At 41.2% G+C, this 20,115-nt stretch overlaps 1 protein-coding gene across 1 annotated transcript in view; it reads left to right on the top strand.

The window, feature by feature from the left end:
• Positions 1–20,115, top strand: part of LOC126416293 (serine/threonine-protein kinase/endoribonuclease IRE1) — a 146,821-nt gene that overhangs the window by 56,271 nt on the left and 70,435 nt on the right. The window contains exon 7 of the mRNA XM_050083946.1: positions 11,649–11,877. Within this exon, the coding sequence (XP_049939903.1) occupies positions 11,649–11,877 (229 nt within the window). The remainder of the gene's footprint in view (positions 1–11,648; positions 11,878–20,115) is intronic.

The raw sequence follows: 20,115 nt of genomic DNA, 5'->3' as shown, positions 1-20,115 counted from the left end.
AAGGTAATGTTCAAACACAATATATGTTCCAGAATTCTGCTGCATATTGATGTTAATGATATGGGCCTGTAATTTAGTGGATTAATCTTACCACCTTTCTTGAATATTTATGTGACCTGTACAATTTTCCAGTCTTTGGGTACGGATCATTCGTTGAGCGAGTGGTTGTATATGATTGTTAAGTAAGGAGCTATTGCGTCAGCATACTCTGAAAGGAACCTAATGTGTATACATCTGGATCAGAAGACTTGCTTTTGTTAAGTGATTTTAAGTTTCTTCACTACTCCAAGAATATCTAATTCTAAGTTACTCCTGTTGGCAGCTGTTCTTGATTCAAATTATAGAATATTTACTTCATCTTCCTTGGTGAAGGAATTAGGAAAGGCTATGTGTAGGAACTCTACTTTCACAGCACTGTCGTCGATAGTATTTCTATTGCTGTCATGAAGAGGAGGCATTGACTGTGTCTTGCTGCTAGCATACTTTACCTATGGCAGAATCTCTCTGGATTATCTGCCAGGTGTCGAAATAAATTACGAAGTTTGTTTCTACTGTCCTTCTTTGACATTTAAATGCAATTCTAGATTGCTTAGTGACATCGGTAGAATAATGATCAATCACTTCTTTCACTTTCACCTTTCTAGTTTTGAACAGTGGAAGTTCTCTTTCAGGATTACAGCGATTACAACTGTTCCGGAATGGCAGTCATTTCACTACCACTATCAATCACTGCGTTAACATCTTTATTTCCAATTTGAGCTTTAATTATTAGTTGTACTTCAGGAGGTAAATTACTTTCATCTTTTTGGATCAGCACTTCCTCAGTTGAATCATAAACAAGTCGGTTAACCTTCTTAATATCAGAAACTGGGCTTTTTGGTGGACTTACATCACCAACGTTTGTCTCCTCTTACTGTGACTACTTCCCCATTCTTTACTGGAAAAAAATTGCCATAGTCACTTGTGTACAATTGCATTATGGCATCATAATCCCCTGAAATATATACATTTGGTTTTACTTCACATTGTACACCGGCTTGTTTCAGTTAGTTGTGGATTATCATCATGGACTTTGAAACTTCCTGGCAGATCAGCGCACACTCCGCTGCAGAGTAAAAATCTCATTCTGGAATCATGGACTTTGCTTTCATTAGCTTTTGTATGAAATATTTGTAATAAACAATTACTCCATTTTCATCCTCACTTCATGTTACCTCAAGTGCTGGAACACCAATCTAATCATCCGTCAAATTCCAAGCAGTAGCATCCCAATACATTAATCGTGGCTCTTGACCTGTGTGTTCTGCCTTGGGTACTGTTTCCTCCTTTCCTGTGTCATACATGAGTCTATTAAACTGGTTACTGGCAACTTTGCAACTTTTAGTGGGGTCATGCATTATCCTCTTGGTTTCCCATTTCCACAGCTAGTCAGTTTTGACATTTACCTGGTTTACATGGCCTAATCTCAATCTCAAGTTGTGGTTCGATTCTACTTTGATCACTTGATGTTCCTGAATTCTGTTGCTCTCTCGCCACCTCCAGAGGGCTGCTTGAGGTCGAATAGTTTGGATTACATGGTTGAAACCATTTCAGCGGTCATCATTATTCCTCTAGTTACCATTTCTGTTATTGTTATTATTATTATTATTATTATCATCATTATTATTATTATTATTTTGTTAGAGCCAGTTATTGTACCAATTGTTATTTCGTGATGAGTTCCAATTTCCTCCATTTCGACCATTGCTCTGTCCCACATTCAGTTCTCCGTTAGTACTATTGTTCCCACTTTTCCCGTTTCCAATTCTCGGCTTGTCAACATTATTCTCCTGTTGTCTGCTAAGCTTTTGTGCATCATCCTCACTGAATATGAAATCTATTTCACAGACGATTCCCTTAAAGGCCTGCACATTATCTCCTCCTCTTCTTACCAATTACTGTTGATACCGTACCAGGAGTTTAGTTGTACATAGACGGATCAATTTTCCATCATTATACGGATTGTCTAGGCACAGAGTTTTCTTTACCATGTTCTTAAATGATTTTACTGGGTTTTTCCCTTTCGAATTTTTGTAAAACGTCGTCGGAAGCAGATCGTATTTGATCATATTCTGTACTTCAGGAGACCAGTATCATGAGAGAAATGAAGATTTAAACTCATCATAGGACTTGCAGGTTTGTACTATTTTTTGTATTGTTTCTGCAATACCATCGTCCATGTGTGCAGAAATGAAATCTAGGTATGTGATACGGGCCAACGTTATGGCAAGCCCACTTGAAATTGATTTATAAGTGTTCTTGATTGCAAGGAATTTCCATCCTCTTTATGATGTTGAAACTTTCTCACAGTGGAGATGTGGTCATTGTCAAATTTCATTGTGACACCATATCGTGTTTGTTCTACTATACCAATTCTCCCTCTTATCGACCTACATTATTTGCATCTGTCCACTGCACTGCCATCGGATATTACAGACTTCCAATGTCCTCCAAACCTGTGTTCCTACTTAGCAATGGTAGACAGTTATTTGCCTCAACTTGTGTTGTGCATACCGAATTGTCAGTCATTGGTAATGGTACGTGACCTTGGTATGTACTGGGAACTACAGGATCTGTATCCAGTATCGCCAATGCTATTGGACTAGGTACATCATGCACTGTTCTGTACAGCAACTTACTGCTGTCTGATTTATCTGTTGTGGTGCTGCATATTGATCTCTTAGACACTGGTCAGCGTAAGTCACACTTCACTTTGCACCTGACGGACTGATGACCATAGATGTTAAGTCCCATAGTGCTCAGAGCCATTTGCACTTGACGTGTTGGTCCCTGTTGCTCTCCATGTAATTCTGTTTTTACCTGAGGCATCTTCTGTCTCTGCGCAACTGATGAATTCATGTGCTGCTTGCCAGTACTCATTGTGTGGATCAGAATGCTAGAGTTTTTGCACGTTTTGTCACTTTTGGGACTCTTTCTGCTCCTCGCTCAGATCATCCAGAACCCTACTGGCAGCAACTTTTGTCATCTTTAGCTTTTCTGTTATAGTTCTGTAAACTGTAGTGAGAGACATTTTGACCTCATATGCAATTTCCTCAGACATTTTTCATAAAGAACTTCATGGAAACGATTGGACCACTGTGATACTGTGCTACAGTCTGCTACATTATTCCCACAAAGTGTTGTAAATTTCTGTTGGTTTCTTTCCACATAGGGATTTGAGTCTGATGTAGGAACACTGGTCACTATGTGTATTCCAACCTGACTCACTTCCATTTTAAAATTGAATTATTCATGATACAGCCACACAAACCAGAAAACACATATACGACTGTCATGCCAAAAGTCTCGCTCACAACTGACACAAATTTCAACTTGATCATGCCACTGTAATGGTCGTGCATGTACAGTGTGGAGGACTTTTGAGATGACCCTCAAATGACATGGATCCTTTCAGCAGTTTACCCCTGCCTCTCATGGGATAGAATAACTCTGTGACAGGACTGTAGGACTGGAGTAGGATGTGCTGATGGGTGAAGCAGACAGGTGTTGCACCTGGCTCTTCAACTGGGTTAAGAGCCATGTGGTCAGGGGTTAGGAGTGGGTGTGGCATAGGGGTGGACCAGGATATTGTATAGATTGTGTTGGTGGTGGAATGCTACTTTTGGAGGAGTGGGAAGGTTTGGGATAGGATGTTCCTCATTTCCTGTCACAATGGTATATAGTCAAAGCCTTGGCAAAGGATATGGTTTATTTGTTCCTGTGCAGTATGCTACTGGGTGATTGGTGATAAAGAGACTGCTACTTTGCAGTTGGTTCTGCGAAGCAACTGGAGAGGGGGGGGGGGGGGGGGGAGCTGTCTGCAGACTAGATTTAAGGAATAGTGCTTGTCTGTGAAAGCCTTTGTAAGACCATAAGCATGCTAGGCAAGAGAATTCTCATCACTGCAGATCTGCCGACCATGAATGGCCTGAATGTGTGGGAGTGTAAATTTTTAGGAAGCTGTTGATGGTTAGTGGCTAGAAGTATGGATGAGACAGTCATAGATGTGGCGGTCAACTTACAGGAAGGTGGAACATTGGGATGAGGAGGACCAAGGGAAGCAAATGGAAAAGATGACGATCAGGTTGTGGAGAAATGAAAATAGGGTGTCTTGGATCTGGGTCCAGATCATGATATTATCATCAGTGAGCCAGAACCAGACAAGGGTTTTGGGAGGCCAGGAAAGTTTCCTCTAGATGTCCATAAACAGATTGGCATAGAAGGGTGCCATGCAGCTCCAACGGGTCCCACATGGTTTTTTTGTCCCCTTAAAGGAGAAGTTGTTAAGTGTGGGTTTGTAATTAGTTAGATATAGTTGGAAGGAGGCTAGAGAGGTAGTGTTTGATAGCAGCTAGGCTATGGGCACAGGTGATGTTGATATAGAGGGAGGTGGAATAAACAGTGACAATTAGCTTTCCAGGTGGTTATGGAGTGAGAATGGTTGTGAATTGGTGAAGAAAGTGGTTCATATGTTTTATGTAAGAGACAAGCTTATGGGCAGTTAGTTGGAGATGTTGGTTGACTACAGTGGAGATTCTTGCAGTGGGAGCATTATAACCATCTACAGTGGACTGTCCAAATATGTAGTCTTTATGGATTTTGGGAAGCATGTAGAAAGTGTGTGTGTTTATGTGTGTGTGTGTGGGGGGGGGGGGGGGGCCTCGATTCAGTGAATAGTTTCTGAAAAGGGCCTAAGGATTAGAGTAGGGATTGGAGTTGCACTAGTCTCCTGAGACGGAATCACTGTGGTGAGGCATGTAGGTGAAACAGTCAAGAAAGTTGGCACATGCATGACTTAAAACTTTGCTGTGAAAGCATTTACACACTATATCAATGAAAATAATCAGTTTTTGAAATTATAGTACAAGTGAATAGTTATAAATGTACTCACCAAGTGGTGACAGGAGACAACACATACATAAGTTAAGGAAATGTGCAAGCTTTTATAGCCAGTGACTCCTTCTTTTTCATATTAAATAGTTGTCGAACAATTATCATGAAAAATATATTATGAAAACTATGTGATTATTATAATATTATTACATAACAGACAGCTCACAATTGGCCCCTGGATGCCATATGATCGTCAACTCCACCTAGACGTGCACTTGAAAAGGCATTAAAAACTAAAACAGGCTAACTTGTTGTGCAGATATCTGTCAGTGCAAGCAAATAAAGATTAAATTGCAGCTACTAGAAATGACTTCTTATAAAATGTCGTATTTTGACTTAGTCCATGCTGCAGGAAATAGTTATTCCCAAGTATGAAGTTGATTAATGTGAGCAGGAAGGATGTTCTAGATTTTGGATCAGGTGGGTGCGGGTTGAGGTGAGGGGAACAATGGTAGACAGGGAGGTGGCATCTGATGACAAGCAATGTGTGTGGTGGGAGTGGGTCAAGCACATACTTCAGATGATCAATAAAATGGTTGGTATCTTTAATATAGTAGGAGAGTTTTTGTACTAAAGGCTGCAGCTACTGATCAGTTTGCTTTGAAGTCAGCAACTATGGAATGGCCTGAGTGATTGGGTTTGTGGACCATAGGGAGAAGATAAAAGGTGGGAACACGTGGTTTGGGTGGGGTAAGAATTTCAATGGATTGAGGTGCCTGAGATTTTAATTAGGCTATGACTTCCTAAAATCGTGCCCTGAAATGAGGTCTATTCTGTCTTAACATTTTTACCACCACATCTAGAATAGCCGCCCCTCATCCCCCACTGTTCCCCACACTTTCTCCTCAATCTCCAAAGTATCCAAGCCAGGCACTACATTCCTTCTGCACCCATTTCCCTAACCTATGCCTCTTACTTCTGTGACTGTCCCCACTGTAAAACTTGCCCTTTGCACCCTCTGTCACCAACTATACCAATCCTGTAACTGGCAAAACATATATCATCAAAGTGAGAGCCATGTGTGAAATGACATATCATATACCAGCTGTTATGTATATAATGTGTGGCCTTCTTCATTGGTGTGACTACCACCAAGTTATCAGTTACGATGGATGGGCATAGACAGAGGGTGTATGCTGGCAACACACACAATATCCTGTAGCAGAGGACACTCTGCAGCATGAAATTGTGAGCTCCGTGCCTGTTTCTCCACACATGCTATCTGGATTCTTGCCTCAGATGCCAGTTTCTCAGAACTCTGCTGATGGGAATTGGAATTACAACATGTCCTTTATTCTTGCTGCCCATCTGGTCCTAATTTAAGTTAATTTCTTTATTCTCTGCATTTCTTCTCAGTAACTATTACTTCCTTGACTCCTTTTTGGTTTTTTATATCTTTCTATATCTCTACCACATATAATGCACTTAGCTTTTCACTCTTATTAACTCTTTCACAATGTTTTGTTAGTAATCTGTGTCTTGCTTATTACACTATCTTCCACATTTAAGCTCTCAGGTTTTCAAATCTCGTCCAGTGCAGCCCCCAGCAGTCAATCTTCCCTTCTCATCCCGTCCGGTAAGTCTTCCGTGGCTAGGGGTTCTGGGTGACTTTTCCATAATTCTCCCCTTTTCCTAAACCTCACCAGTCCTCCTTCATCCCTCTTCCTTCTCATTCAACCCTTGTGCCAAAAGGAGCCATTGCCTCTGAAAGCTTGCACATTTCCTTAACTTTTATATTTGTTGTTTCCTGTCCCCACTTGGTGAGTAGATTAGTTATCAATCCAGTTATGTTACATTTACACACTGTGACATTTTAGCTTCTCCTGGGTATCTTTCTGTATTGCAGTCTTATTAATGTGGTTATCTGTAATGAACTGAGGCCATTATGAGATGTCTCCCCTAGTGTCAGAGTGTTTCCTGAGTAAATGTTTCTGGCCTCTTAAGCTAAGGCTTGACAATGTCATTGAAAACGCCAGAAGGAAACCTTTCCTTTTTAGCTCTGCTTAAAATTATATAGTGGAGTCTGTATATGGGTTTCTGTTTAGTAATTCTCTTACAAAAACCAGATTGTGAGCCAATTAAGAGATTTCACCCCTCTCCCCACCGCCCGCACCCCTAGAAAAGTAATGCAGTATCCTGTTGTAGGCTACTGTCTCATTTTAAAAAAAGGTGAGAAGTACAAATAAAGACTTCTACGTCTACCTATATTTACATACATATTCTACAAGCCGTTTTATGGTGTGTGGCAGAGTGTAACTTTTACCATTACTACATATTTTCTTTCATGTTCCATTCACAAATAGAGGGAAAATGACTTTCTATATGCCTCCATATGAGCTCTAATTTCTCATTTTATCTTTGTGGTCTGTATACAAAATGTACATTGGTGGCAGTTGAATCATTTTGCAGTCAGCTTCAAATGCCGGTTTTCTAAATTTTCTCAATAGTGTTATTCAAAAAGAATGCTCTTCCCTCCAGGGATTTCGATTTCAGTTCCCAAAGCATTTCCACAATACTTGCATGTTGATCAAATCTATCAGTAACAAATCTAGCAGCATCCTCCTGAATTGTTTCGATGTCTTCCTTCAATCCAACGTGGTGGAGGTCCCAAACACACCAGCAGTACTGAAGAATGGGTTGCACAAGCATTCTATGCACAGTGTCCTTCACAGATGATCCACACTTTCCTAAAGTTCTCCCAAGAAACTAAAGTCACCATTTGCATTCCTGCGGGCAAGACTTTAGTTATATGTTACTTGCTTCTCTCTGTTTCATTTCAGGATTTTCAATACTTTATATGTAAATTTGTCATGAAATAGCCCACATGTTATTTCATGGATATCTACAGACTGTTTCAGATAATGTATTTTTCTCTCTAAGTTGGAAAGTGATAGTTGAAAGAAATGTTTATTTGTGTAGGTGAATGTAAGAAATGTTACTCTTTCTGTGGGTTTGCAAACATAGTTTATTTAGTATTTTTTGAGAAAAGTACAACAATGAGTTATAATTTTTTAAATAGAACATTATTTTTTGTATCCTGGTGCTGATGTATTTAAACTGTGTACAAATCAGTTTAAATCAAATTTCTGTCAATTTGAGGTGGGAAGCTAGAAATGCTCAAAGCCTTAGGATTTGGATGTAGCATGCTATATGTAATTGGCTATGTTCAGATGGATCATTTGGTGGGGGAATATTCTTGTAAGTGTCTGTTAAAACGAGTTCCCTTTTTTTCTGAATGCGCAGCTCAATGCACCTTCTAAATGACCTATGGACAGGATATGAACAATGTAGGTAAAGACAGATTGCTACTTACTGTAAAGAAGACACATCAAGTTGCAGACAGGCACAATTAAAAGACATTCACATATAGCTTTCAGCCACAGCCTTTGTCAGTCACACACACACACACACACACACACACACAAGCAAGCAAGCACACCTCAACTCCAGCATCTCAGGCCAGAATGCAACATCACGTGGGATGCAAGAACAATTTGGAGGGGTTGGGGAAGGGGAAGGGATAGTAGTGTATGGGTGAGGAGATGGGCAAACACCATCTGGTGGAGATTGCAGTGACCACACTGCCAATAGGTGCAGTGTCAGGAGGTTGTTGGGCAGGGAGCTAAGGAAAAAAGGAGCAAAAAAAGGGAGGAGTGGGGAAAGACAGGTGGATGTGTTGGCAGAGAATATCAAATAAATAGGGTGGGAGATGAGAATGGGAGAAGATGATAAGACAGGGGGTGGAAACTGTTGGGCATAGGTTGTGGGGATAGTATGTTATTGTAGGTTGAGGCCAGGATAATTAAGTGAATGGAGAATGTGTTATAAGAATAAATCCCATCTGCACAATTCAGAAAAGCTGGTAGTGGAGGGAAGGATCCAGTAGCCATTGAAATCAAGTGTGTTATGGTCACCTGCATGCTGTGCCACAGGGTAGTCTACCTTGCTCTTGGCCACAGTTTGGCAGTGGCCATCCATCCTGGTAGACAGCTGCTTGATAATCATGCCAATATAAAAATCTGTGCAATAATTGCAGCAGAGCTGGCAAATGACATGGCTGCTTTCACAGGTGGCCTGGCCTCTGATGGGGATAGGATAAATCTGTGACAGGACTGGAATAGGAAGAGCTGGGTGGGTGGATTGGGCAGGTTTTGCACCTGGGTCTTCAACAGGGATATGATCCTTGTGGCTAGGGGTTGGGATTGGGAGTAGCATATGGATGGACTAGAATGTTGTGGAGGTTTGGTGGGCACCAAAACACCACATTGGGGGGAGGGGGATGGGGGGGGGGGGCGGGTTATCTCGGTTAGGCTGTCCCTCATTTCAGGGCATGATGATAAGTAATCAAAGCCCTGGCGAAGGATGTGGTTCAGTTGTTCCAGTCCAGGGTGACACTAGGTGATGAAGGAGAGACTCCTTTGTGGCTGGTTCTTGGGTGTTGTGGAAGGATTGGGGTATGGGGGGAAATGGCACAGGAGATTTTTTGTGGACTAGCTCTGGAGGATAGTGCTTGTCTGTGAAGGCCTTGGTGAGACCCTCAGCATACTGAGCAGAGGAATTTTTGTCACTGCAGTTACAGCGTTCCCGGATTGCCAGGCTATATGGGAGGGTTTTTTTGGTGTGACAGGGATGACAGCTATCAAATGCTGGTACTGTTAGTGGTTGGTGGGTTTAATGCGGACAGAGGAGCAGATGGAGCCATCAGAGAGGAGGAGGTCAACGTCTAGAAAGGTGGCATACTGGATTGAGGAGGACCACATGAAGTGGATGTGAGAGAAGGTGTTGAGGTTGTGAAGGAATGAAGATAGGGTTTCTTGGCCCTGAGTCCATACTGTGAAGATATCATCAATGAACTTGGACGAGACTAGAGGTTTGGTGTTGTGGGAGGCTCAGAAGACTCCTTTAGATGGCCATAAAAACATTGGCATAAAAGGATGCCATGCAGGTGCCCATGGCTGTGCCGTGGATTTGTTTATGTACCTTCCGTTCAAATGAGAAGTAGTTTTGAGTTAGGATGAACTTAGTAAGGTGTATGAGAAATGAGGTTGTGGGTTTGGAGTCTAAAGGACATTGAAAAATGTAGTATTGAATAGCGGTAAGACCATGGGCAGAAGGGATGTTATTGTTTAGGGAGGTGGTGTCGACAGTGAGGAGTAGGGATCCAGGAGATAAAGGAGTGTGGTGGTGAAGAGTCGGTGAAGAAAGTTGTTGGTGTCTTTGACGTGCGAGGCTAGATTACAGGCAATTGGTTGGAGGTGCTGGTCAATGAGAGCTGAAATTCTTTCAGTGAGGGCGCAATAACCAACGACAATGGGGTGTCCTGGATTGCTGGATTTGTGTATTTTGGGGAACATGTAGAAGGTGGGTGTCTTAGGGGTGAGGAGGGAAATGGATTCAGGTGAGATGTTCTGGGAAAGGCCTAAGGCTTTAAGCAGGGATGGAGTTTGTGTTGGACTTCTGGGATGGGATCGCTCCGGCAGACTTCATGGGTGGACGAGTCATTTAATTGGCAGAGGCTTCCTGCCAGGTAGCCATTGTAATTCATAACAGCGGTGGAACCTTTGTCTGCAGGTAGGATGATGACCTCAGGATTTCTTTTGAGGTTATGTACGGCTGTTCTTTCTTCTACTGTAAGGTTGGTGTTCAGAGGAAGGGACATGGAGAAGGATGGTGAGGCTAAGTAGGAGATAAGGAATTCCTGGAAGGACCGGCAGGTGGTTAGGTTTGAGGTGTGGAGGATCACCGTTGGATGGTGGTATGAACTGAGAGGCAGGGTTCAGTGTTGGAATTAGGATGGTTTTGGTTGGAGGGATTGGTGGCAAAGAATGCTTGCATTGCAGAGATCAGGAGCAGGAGAGTAGGTCTTTGACAAGTCCAGCATGGTTAAATTTGGGTGTAGGGTGAAAGGTGAGGCCTTTGGATAGGACTAAAACTTCTGTGAAACTGAAGGTTTTGGTGGAATGGCTAACAACAGTGTTAAGGGAATGTTTTGGCTCTGAATTTGGAATTGGTGGAGGGTTGGTAGGGAATTTTGGGGCATGTGCCAAGTTGAAAGGTTAGCTAGGCAGGGTTTAGTTGCTATGAGGGGTGGATGAGGAGAGACACTGTGAGTACAATAGGGGTTGGGTAGTGGTGGCCCGAGGTGGCAATAGGATGTCAGCAGGTTGGATAATTTATGGAGATGGTTTTTGGAAAGCTCCATCAGGTGCTGGACAAGATAGTCAGCCATTCTCTGGACTCTCCAGGTTCTCTGTGTCCACTTGAATTACATGCGGGTATGCTTAATTTTCAGGTATTAAATAGTGTAGTTTTTCCTTAGAATATCTCCACCAGGCACATTGTTTTTAATTTTAGTTTGGAAAGAATGTATCTTCTGTCTTTTCCAACACTGTGCATTGTCCTTCTTATTGGCTGCTCATTGTGGTGTTGTTGCAATTGTGGCTTTGGTGGTGGTGGTGGTGGTGATGACAGTGATGGAGTCGGTGACAGTAGCAGTTATGGATGACAGATGAGGCAGATACATGTTGTGAACAAATTGCCTCCCCTTTTCTCAATCGGTAATGCGAGTGTGAGAATCATCACACTCACAACGTTGCCACCCATTTGTCTGTTTGATGACCCTGTGCAGATTGATATGTGTGCCTACTAGTGAAATATTTTAACTAAAACACCAGACTTTAATATCATTTCTTATATAACTCTCTCTCTAATTTCAGCATACGTTCATTTTGTGGCGAGTTCTTCAGGGCGAGCACTAAGTATTGACAGACATGTGGGATCACCACTGTGGCAGCATGACTATGGTTCACCTGTAATAGCTATGTATATTTTAGAAGACAGTGGCCTGGTTGCTGTTCCATTCACAAGTATTGCAGAGGAAACATTAGACCACCTTGTACTGCAGTTTGAAAATGATCCCACATCCATCAGCACTTTAAAGTTATAGTATGTATTTTACACTTTGTTATGTTTCACACTTACACGTTCAATAAACAAAAATATTAATTCTAGATTATAGTTAATTAAGATTGCAGTGGATTTTGTGTGCATTCAAGAAGAAGAATAATCAGTGATTGCTTTTATAAAAATAATTATATATGTTGTATATATTATTTCATGTCTGTAATACAAATAAGATGGAGAAAGTCAGGGCTATTTCAACTGGGAAGTAATTGAAACATAAAATGTGCAAATCAAACAGAAAAATCCAAGCTTACTGGTAAATCAATTACCCACTTTATTTTATGCACTGTCAGTAACAGAGACATCTGTAATGAACTCCTTGAAATCACAAAGGGGAGGGGGACTGGAGCAGTGTTAGTCAAGTCACCTGCGTAGGTCTTCCCCCTCTGCCCTCCACTATCAATTTTTTGCAATTCAAGGGCCTTCAGCAGTCTTTATTAACATGGATAGAGGAACTAGAGCATATGAAATCCAGAGGCAAAAACTTCCCCAGCTACATATATACTCCACAAGTCACCATACGGTGCGTGATGGGGGCTACCTTATACCACTAGTAGCCTTTCCCTATATGCCTTCCTTTGAACCGTAATTACTCATATCTTGTCTTTGCAGTTCATATGCTGAATGTTTGCTGGTGGCAGTAGAATCATTCTGCAATCAGCCGCAAAAACTAATTTTGTAAATTCTATTAAAAGCGTTTCATGAAAAGAATGTTGTCCTCCCTCCAGAAACTACCATTTCAGTTTGCAAAGCATCTCCATAATACTTGCCTGTTGTTCATACCTGCCAGTAGCAAACCTGGCAGCATGCTTCCGAATTTCTTTTATGTCTTCCTTTAATTCAACTTGGTGCGGGTCCCAGCCATTCAAGCAGTACTCAAAAACGGGTTGCACTAATGTTATGTTCCCAATCATCTTTATAGATAAGCTACACTTTCCTAAAATCTTACATACTCATGCCATTTCATATTGCTTCGCAACATTACGACGAAATATTTAATCATTGTAAATTTCTTTAAAATCAGTACTGCCATTAGACTGTTGTTTATTTACAGTGTTAATGTGTAAACGTAACACTGCAAATAAACAACAGTCTGATGGCAGTACTGACTTTAAAAAAATATGTTATGATTGTGGTCCCGCATTATGAAAAAAAATTATTATACATTGTAAGTGTGTTAAACAGCACACCACCAATACTCTATTTGAACATTATAGAGTTGTTTATTGTACTCATCGGCATTAACTTACTTTTTCTACATTTTTAGCAAGCCATCATTCACCCACTAAATAGAAATTCTGTCTAAATCATCCCGTGTGATTATACAGTCACACAATGATGACCCTTGCCCATACACTACAGCATCATCAGCAAACAGTCAGAGAGAGAGAGAGAGAGAGAGAGAGAGAGAGAGAGAGAGAACAGGAGCATTTCCCTGGCATGCACGCTCATGACAACAGCCTTGTCTGTGATTAACATTTGGCCTTCAGGACAATATACTGGGTTGTAGTACTTAAGAAATCTTCAAGCTACCCAAAGTTGGGAACCTGTTCCTTATGCTCAGATCTTCATTAATAGCCAGCTGTGGGCCACTGTGTTGAATACTTTCTGGAAATCTAGGGATATAGACTCTGTCTGTTGCCATTCATCCATGGTTCACAGGATGCTGTGCAAGAAAAGAACAAGCTGAGTCTCACATGAGTGATGCTTTCTAAAAGTGCACTTATTTGTAGATGGAACCATTTCTGCCTCACGGAAATTTACTGTATTTGAACCTAGAATATGCTCAAGAATTTTGCAACAAACCAATGCTGCGGTTATTGGTGAGTAGTTTTCCGGATCTGTTCTTGTATCCTTATATGCAGAAGCCAGCTGTGCTTTTTCCCACTCACTAGGGCTTTGTGCTGGGCAAGAGATTTGCAGTAAATGCAAGTTAAGTAGGAGGCCAATGCTCAAGAGTACTCACTGTAAACCGAATTAGGATTCCATTCAGACATGACATCTTATTTGGTTCCAACTCTTTCAGTTGTTTGTCTGTGCAACAGTTGCCTATTTTGATATCCTCCATATGGGAGTCTGTGCAGTGGTCAAAGGATAGTATGTCTGTAGGATCATCTTGCCTATATGATGATATTTTTTTTTATGCAAAACTTAAAACCTTTCCTGTCTTCTATTGTCACACCAGACTGGTCGATATGTGACTGAAAATAATTCTTCGACCCATTTAGCAATTTTACATAGGACCGAATTTTCTCGGGTTCTCTGCAAGATATTTTACTAATATATGCTGGTACTAATTGTAAACGTCTTGCATCGATCTTTTAACAGACATACAAATTTCCACAAACTTTTTCCTGTTGACATTTTTGTGTCCGTTTTTGAACTGAGAGTGCAACAATCTCTATTGCCTCAACATTTTTCGAATTTTGTTATTAAACCACTCTTCTTGCTATGCTTACTCAGAACATACTCCTCCACAGTACAATTTACAATCAGTTTGTGAACTAAATGGTAAACTAAAGGATACTAACAATGGTTTATCTACTCTTTCCAACATAAAAACTCTCCTAGTCTTCCTGGTGGATTTATGAACATTAGTAACCATTGTTTGTAATTTTGACTAGTAAGAACTAATAAACAGCAAAATGTATAAAAGGTTTTAGGCTGAAGATTTATGGACTATTTAATAACAATAAACTGCTGCTGAAGAGCGTGACGTCACAACTGTTTCCACTAAGTTCGTTTGAACAGTTGCCTACAGGCTCACGCGCATGCGCAGTTAAGTTGCTTATGAACAGTACCTTCTCCTGCTTCTGGCTACTTGAAGTGTGGCTGTTAGCTGCATCAGCAGTAGCAACAAGCAGCCAGATGCTACCAGGAAAAATTTTTCTGGTGCACCCAAGCTGCCAGATTCATGTATGCGCATAATAGTCTGGCTTGTAGTGAAGAGGGGGTTAGTTTCCACGTAAGCCATGTTTACATTTAGTGATTTGCAGCAAAATCACTAAATGCAGTAGGTACTGGGAGATGAAGAAGCTTGCACAGGATAGAGTAGCATGGAGAGCTGCATCAAACCAGTCTCAGGACTGAAGACCACAACAACAACAACAACTCTTCATTTACACTTCTCACATCAAATGAAAACAAAAAGGTTTTCTGTGGCTGGGAACTATCAAGTGAATTAATATATATTTACATAATTACAGAAGGCTAACATATGTTATTGATTTCAGTTTTCTGATTTGATTTGATTTTCACATTTTGGCAGTCAGTCACCTTGCAGAACAATGAAGTTATTTTTGTTGGTTTGCTAAATAAATGTGGCTTTTATTAATGTTTTCCCCAGAGGCACTCAATTTATTAGAAACAAAGTGTTTCATTCCACACTATTGGCTAGTTTCAACTTTTCACTGAATTTCAAGTGCACAGTTTCATCTTCTGGCACGTACAACATTATGCCTTAATAAAGAACCAAACATGAGATAATATAGAACTGATACTCAAGAAAATTTGCATCCCAAAAACCATGCTGAAAAGCTTAATATCAGGTTTGGTGCCTACTTCATTGTGAATCTGGGCATATGAATGTGTACTTTAAGCCGAATGTTGCATTTTAGTATGGTTTACTAAATTCCAATGCTCTTGGAGAATCCGATTTCTTTTATGACGTCATGTAAAATCTCTTAATACTATATATGTTTGAACATACTGGCTTCTTATGTCATCATAGTTGCCCACATGCGGTAACGCCTGTTTTCTGGCTATCTCTGGCAACTGCTGAAACAAAATTATTTCTAACAGGTCGTGGGAAAATATTGCAAATGGTGCTTTGAAAAGCATTAGTTTCAAAGTAAATTTCCTTTTCGCAAGGTGAATTATGTTTCATGTGTGGATGTGCAATATATTTCTGAAATCACAGAGCGTTTGACTCTCTTTTAAAACCACACACGAGCCAAAAGACCAGACATTAATACCATTATTTAAAATTTTACTGACACGTTTGTGTGGTGTAACTGAAAGTGTAACACATGAAAGAAAGACCAGTATTATAAGTGAAAGTTTTAACTTTTCTTGTAGCTAAACTATGTATATTAATTTAAACAGTTAACTTTTCCTATTTGTGTGTTCACACTACGTAACAGTGATGTTGCTGTTGGCTGACTACATCACATGTCCTATGCCCTGAATATGTGCTGTCACTGGCTGGCAAGGTCACGTGATGTGAGCTATGATTGGCTTACAAAAGCGCATTTCAATCTCGATTTCAATGCTTTGGAAACTAATGTGCTGTATTGAATGTATACTTTCATAATACGAATATGAAAATATGCAGTGTATCATAATATGAAAATATGCAGCGTATATGCTGCTGCACATCACAGATCCCCCCCCCCTTCACCCCCCCCCCCTCTCTCTCTCTCTCTCTCTCTCTCTCTCTCTCTCTCTCTCTCTCTCTCTCTCTCTCCCCCCCCCCCCCCCCCCCCCTCTCTCTCTCAAGTGTATAAAATCTTTGCCATTCAAAGTATTGATATTTTTACAGCTCCAAGGGACTCTCTGTCACTTATTATTATTCATCTTGGTAGAAGTGTATTTAGATGTTGGGGGGGGGGGGGGGGGAGTCTGTTTTTAACTTGGAAATCTGGAAAAATCAAGGAACTTTTTTTTTCTTTGTTCACATACACACTCTGAATGTATTTCCATTGCATGTGGGTTGTTAAACTAGCTGCTCAAGACAGTCTTCATAAAATGTGTTGAGAACCTACAGGACTATCTGCCTCTACCACCTGCAGTGAATCAATAAATATCCCATTCTCTATGGGGGCACATTAAAGTCACCTGATAAGGGTACCTGTGCACTTCTGAGTGTAGACTTTCTTTAAGTGATTCTACAACTGTTGTGGTGGATTCAGATGGCTAGTAAAAACATCCGATGACTGTCTTGAGTTCATCTAGGCCAGCTAATTGTGTCCAGATGGCTTTACAGACAGACTCAATTTCGATGTTGATTGACAACATACTTGTTGATTGCAGTGAGCACTCTGCATCCTTGATTTCTAACCTGTCTTTAAATATGTTCCATGCCTCGTTAAATATTTTGGAGCTTTATGCTTTCCCAAGTATATTTTGAGCATGACAGCTTTCCTGGAGAGCAGTAAATTCAGGAAATGTGTTATGAATGCCTCTACAATTTACTGTTAAATTTTTGATGCTCGAAGTGTCTTTATTTTGTGCGATCTGATTTTGCTCACTGCATGTCGACTAGTGAGAGTTTATCACAGGTCCTCAATCAGTTGCCTAGCCTAAAAAAAACCATTTGCTCTCCACAAGTACTCTGCTACCCGACTAGCTGCTGCCTCTTTGTAGTGCCCTCCTCACTTACAAGGAGAGTCCTACAATTTTCCAACTCATGACACAGGTTCAAAAATCTGCAACCAAAACCATCACAGAATCAACAGAGCCTCTGGTCAAAATTCTCCACTTGGGTTCAAACCAAAGGACCCCAATCAATTGTGTGCCAGATATTGCATATTGTGACCTCTACTGACACCCCATGACAGAGGCCAGCAGTTGTTACCATTTCCATCAGCCACCTGTAGGGACTGAGGATGGCTTCAGAAACCAAGCGACGGATGTCATTGGTGCCAACATGAGCCGCAACTTGAAGATGACTGTGCGTTGCAACCTCAATAGCCATAGGCAGAGCAGCCTCCACATCTCAGATGACGCTGCCCAGCAGACATTCTGAGTGCACATTGAACTTCTTTCCAGCCGTGAATACTATTTTCCTAATGGCTACCCATATTGAACCTCTACCTTGAGTGACACAAATGCTTTACAACCTGCCACTCACTCTGCAGTGAGTGCAGTTGCCTCACATCTGATACACTGGAAGGTTCATTGCCATTAGAGCCCCCATGCAAAACAAGGCAAAAGTGAAGTATCTCATGTGACATGCCAGTTCATCAGCACCACTACACATTGAGACAAACAGTTGACCACAGCCAACACATCTTGATCTTTTTGCGAACTTTGGCCGCCCCCACACAGCAAGCACACTCCCTATCCATTCTGTTGCTAAAATTAAAATCAAAGCAGAAAGTATGAAAAAGGATAAAAATTACCCTGTGCCTGTTAGGCAAGGATTTGCACTATCAAACTTGTTAAAAACACAAACATGAGCTACTAGAGAACACCAAGTCTGTCACTGCCACTAGTTCACTGCACACTGGCAGACACAAACAAAGGTTCTGTCCTTACAGTTCATGAATAGAGGCTGACATCTGACAAGGAAATGTAATTAAGAAACAGCAGATGGTGCTAAGATACATTACAAAAACTAAAAGTTACAAAAAGAATGAGAACAACAACAACAAATGATTCGTGTTGTCTTTTACTTCATGTATGATACATATACTCTCCTAATTCCACACTCTAAAAACTGTTCCATACACGCTCCGAATAATTGCCTCATTCTGCCCACATGTTCATCCTGCATCCACTATTGAGCATATCACTCAGGTCTTACATGAGGTTCTTATACATTTCGCTCTTTCTTTTTTTCCTATCATTCATTGCATTTGTCTTTCTGTTGTCGTTCATCTGTATGTCTCCGCATTTCACCCTGTATAGTTAACTCTCCTCTGTTGCATTTCTACTTCATATTTATATATGCATTCCTCCTCCTGTTCATCTCCTCATGATGATCAGTCAGTACAGTGTTTGACCTATTATTTCTTCTCTTACTCTAGCACTCAGTTTTTTTTTCCTCACTTAGCCTCCCTTTGAACTTTTTAATCTTTGCCAGCCATATACTCAGTAACCTCTTCCCAAATGGTGACGTCATAATTCGTCAATTTCTAAAGTTTTAAAGACCTCTGAACAGCCAGTCACATCCCATCGGCATGGGCACAGGGTCTTCTATCATGTCCAGGTGTCTTCTGCACTGTCCAGATCACTATGTGCACCGCACTCGTTGTGAAAAAATGGGTAGCTCTAAATTGTCTGCTGTAAACTGTCGAACAGTTGATTCCCATTCCCCGCATGCATCAAGGGATAGTGCATAAACTTCGGGCATTTGTTCCCCGGGGCGGTCTTTTCACTACGAAGTTGTTTATCAGTCTCAGAGTTATGAGCATAGATGTTTGTTTCTAGGTGAACGTAGGAGTACCATTTCATTGGTGAACCTCCAAACATATGCTCCTCTGGGTTCCTTTGAATTAGCTCCACCCTCCTGTATTTTGGTTGCGTATTGTGACAGTTCAGTTCTCCTCAGTAGTCAGTTCACAATTGCCACCACTTACTCAAAGGTCACACTGTTGATATTGCTGTTTGTCATCGATAGTCACTTGGCCAGAAAATTTTTTGATCCAGATGCCTTCTTGTCATTTGGATTCCATATCACTGATGAGGTTCAGTTCATTTCTGATACTTTTCCGTTCCAGGAGCTTGATGACCTTTGTGCTGCTTTTGCACCTGTATTCAAACCTAGCCTGAGGTGTGCCACAGATTTTCAAGCTCTTATCTCTGTGTGTCCAGACGCAGTGCCCCATTTCCGCCAGGCCCAACCCATTCCAGTCTCCTTAAGGACACTTGTCAGGCAGGAACTTGATAGCCTCCATGAGGCTGGAGAGTGATTGAATCTCTTAAGACCAGCACTTTGGCCACATTTTTGGCAGTGGTCAAGAAACCCAATGATTCCCTTTAGCTATGCAGACATCAAATTGACAGTCAGTGCCTAGGCTCAAGTGGAAACGTACTCTGTACTGTGTCCAAGAGGACCTCCTCACAAAGCTAGTAGGAGGTGAACACTTTTCCAAGATAGACCTTGCTGGTGCGTACTTCCAGATCCTGCTGGATGAGAAGTCACAAAGCATTTTGGTTATCAGCTCTCCCTTCAGCTTATATAAATATAAGCACTTGTCTGTCGGGACCTCTTCCACTTGGGTGATCTTCCTGAGGTACCTGGAACAGTTAATTATGTCCATCCGTACTTGCACTATCTATCATGATACCTTAATTGTCACACGTATTATGTGTCAGGACAACATGTGCAACCTTTGTACCCTATTTATTATGTTGTATGACACAGGGCTCATGTGCTGCTACACAAATGCCAGTTCTTTCAGGAGCAAGTGGAAGACCTCAGACACTTGCTCAACAATGAAGGGATCCAGCCCACTGACTGCAACATCGCAGTCATTGACACTCTACCAAAAACCT

This window comes from Schistocerca serialis, chromosome 8 (genome assembly GCF_023864345.2).
Source record: "Schistocerca serialis cubense isolate TAMUIC-IGC-003099 chromosome 8, iqSchSeri2.2, whole genome shotgun sequence".
Classification (NCBI taxonomy): Eukaryota; Metazoa; Arthropoda; class Insecta; order Orthoptera; family Acrididae; genus Schistocerca; species Schistocerca serialis.
This window is presented reverse-complemented; position numbering and strand designations above follow the sequence as displayed.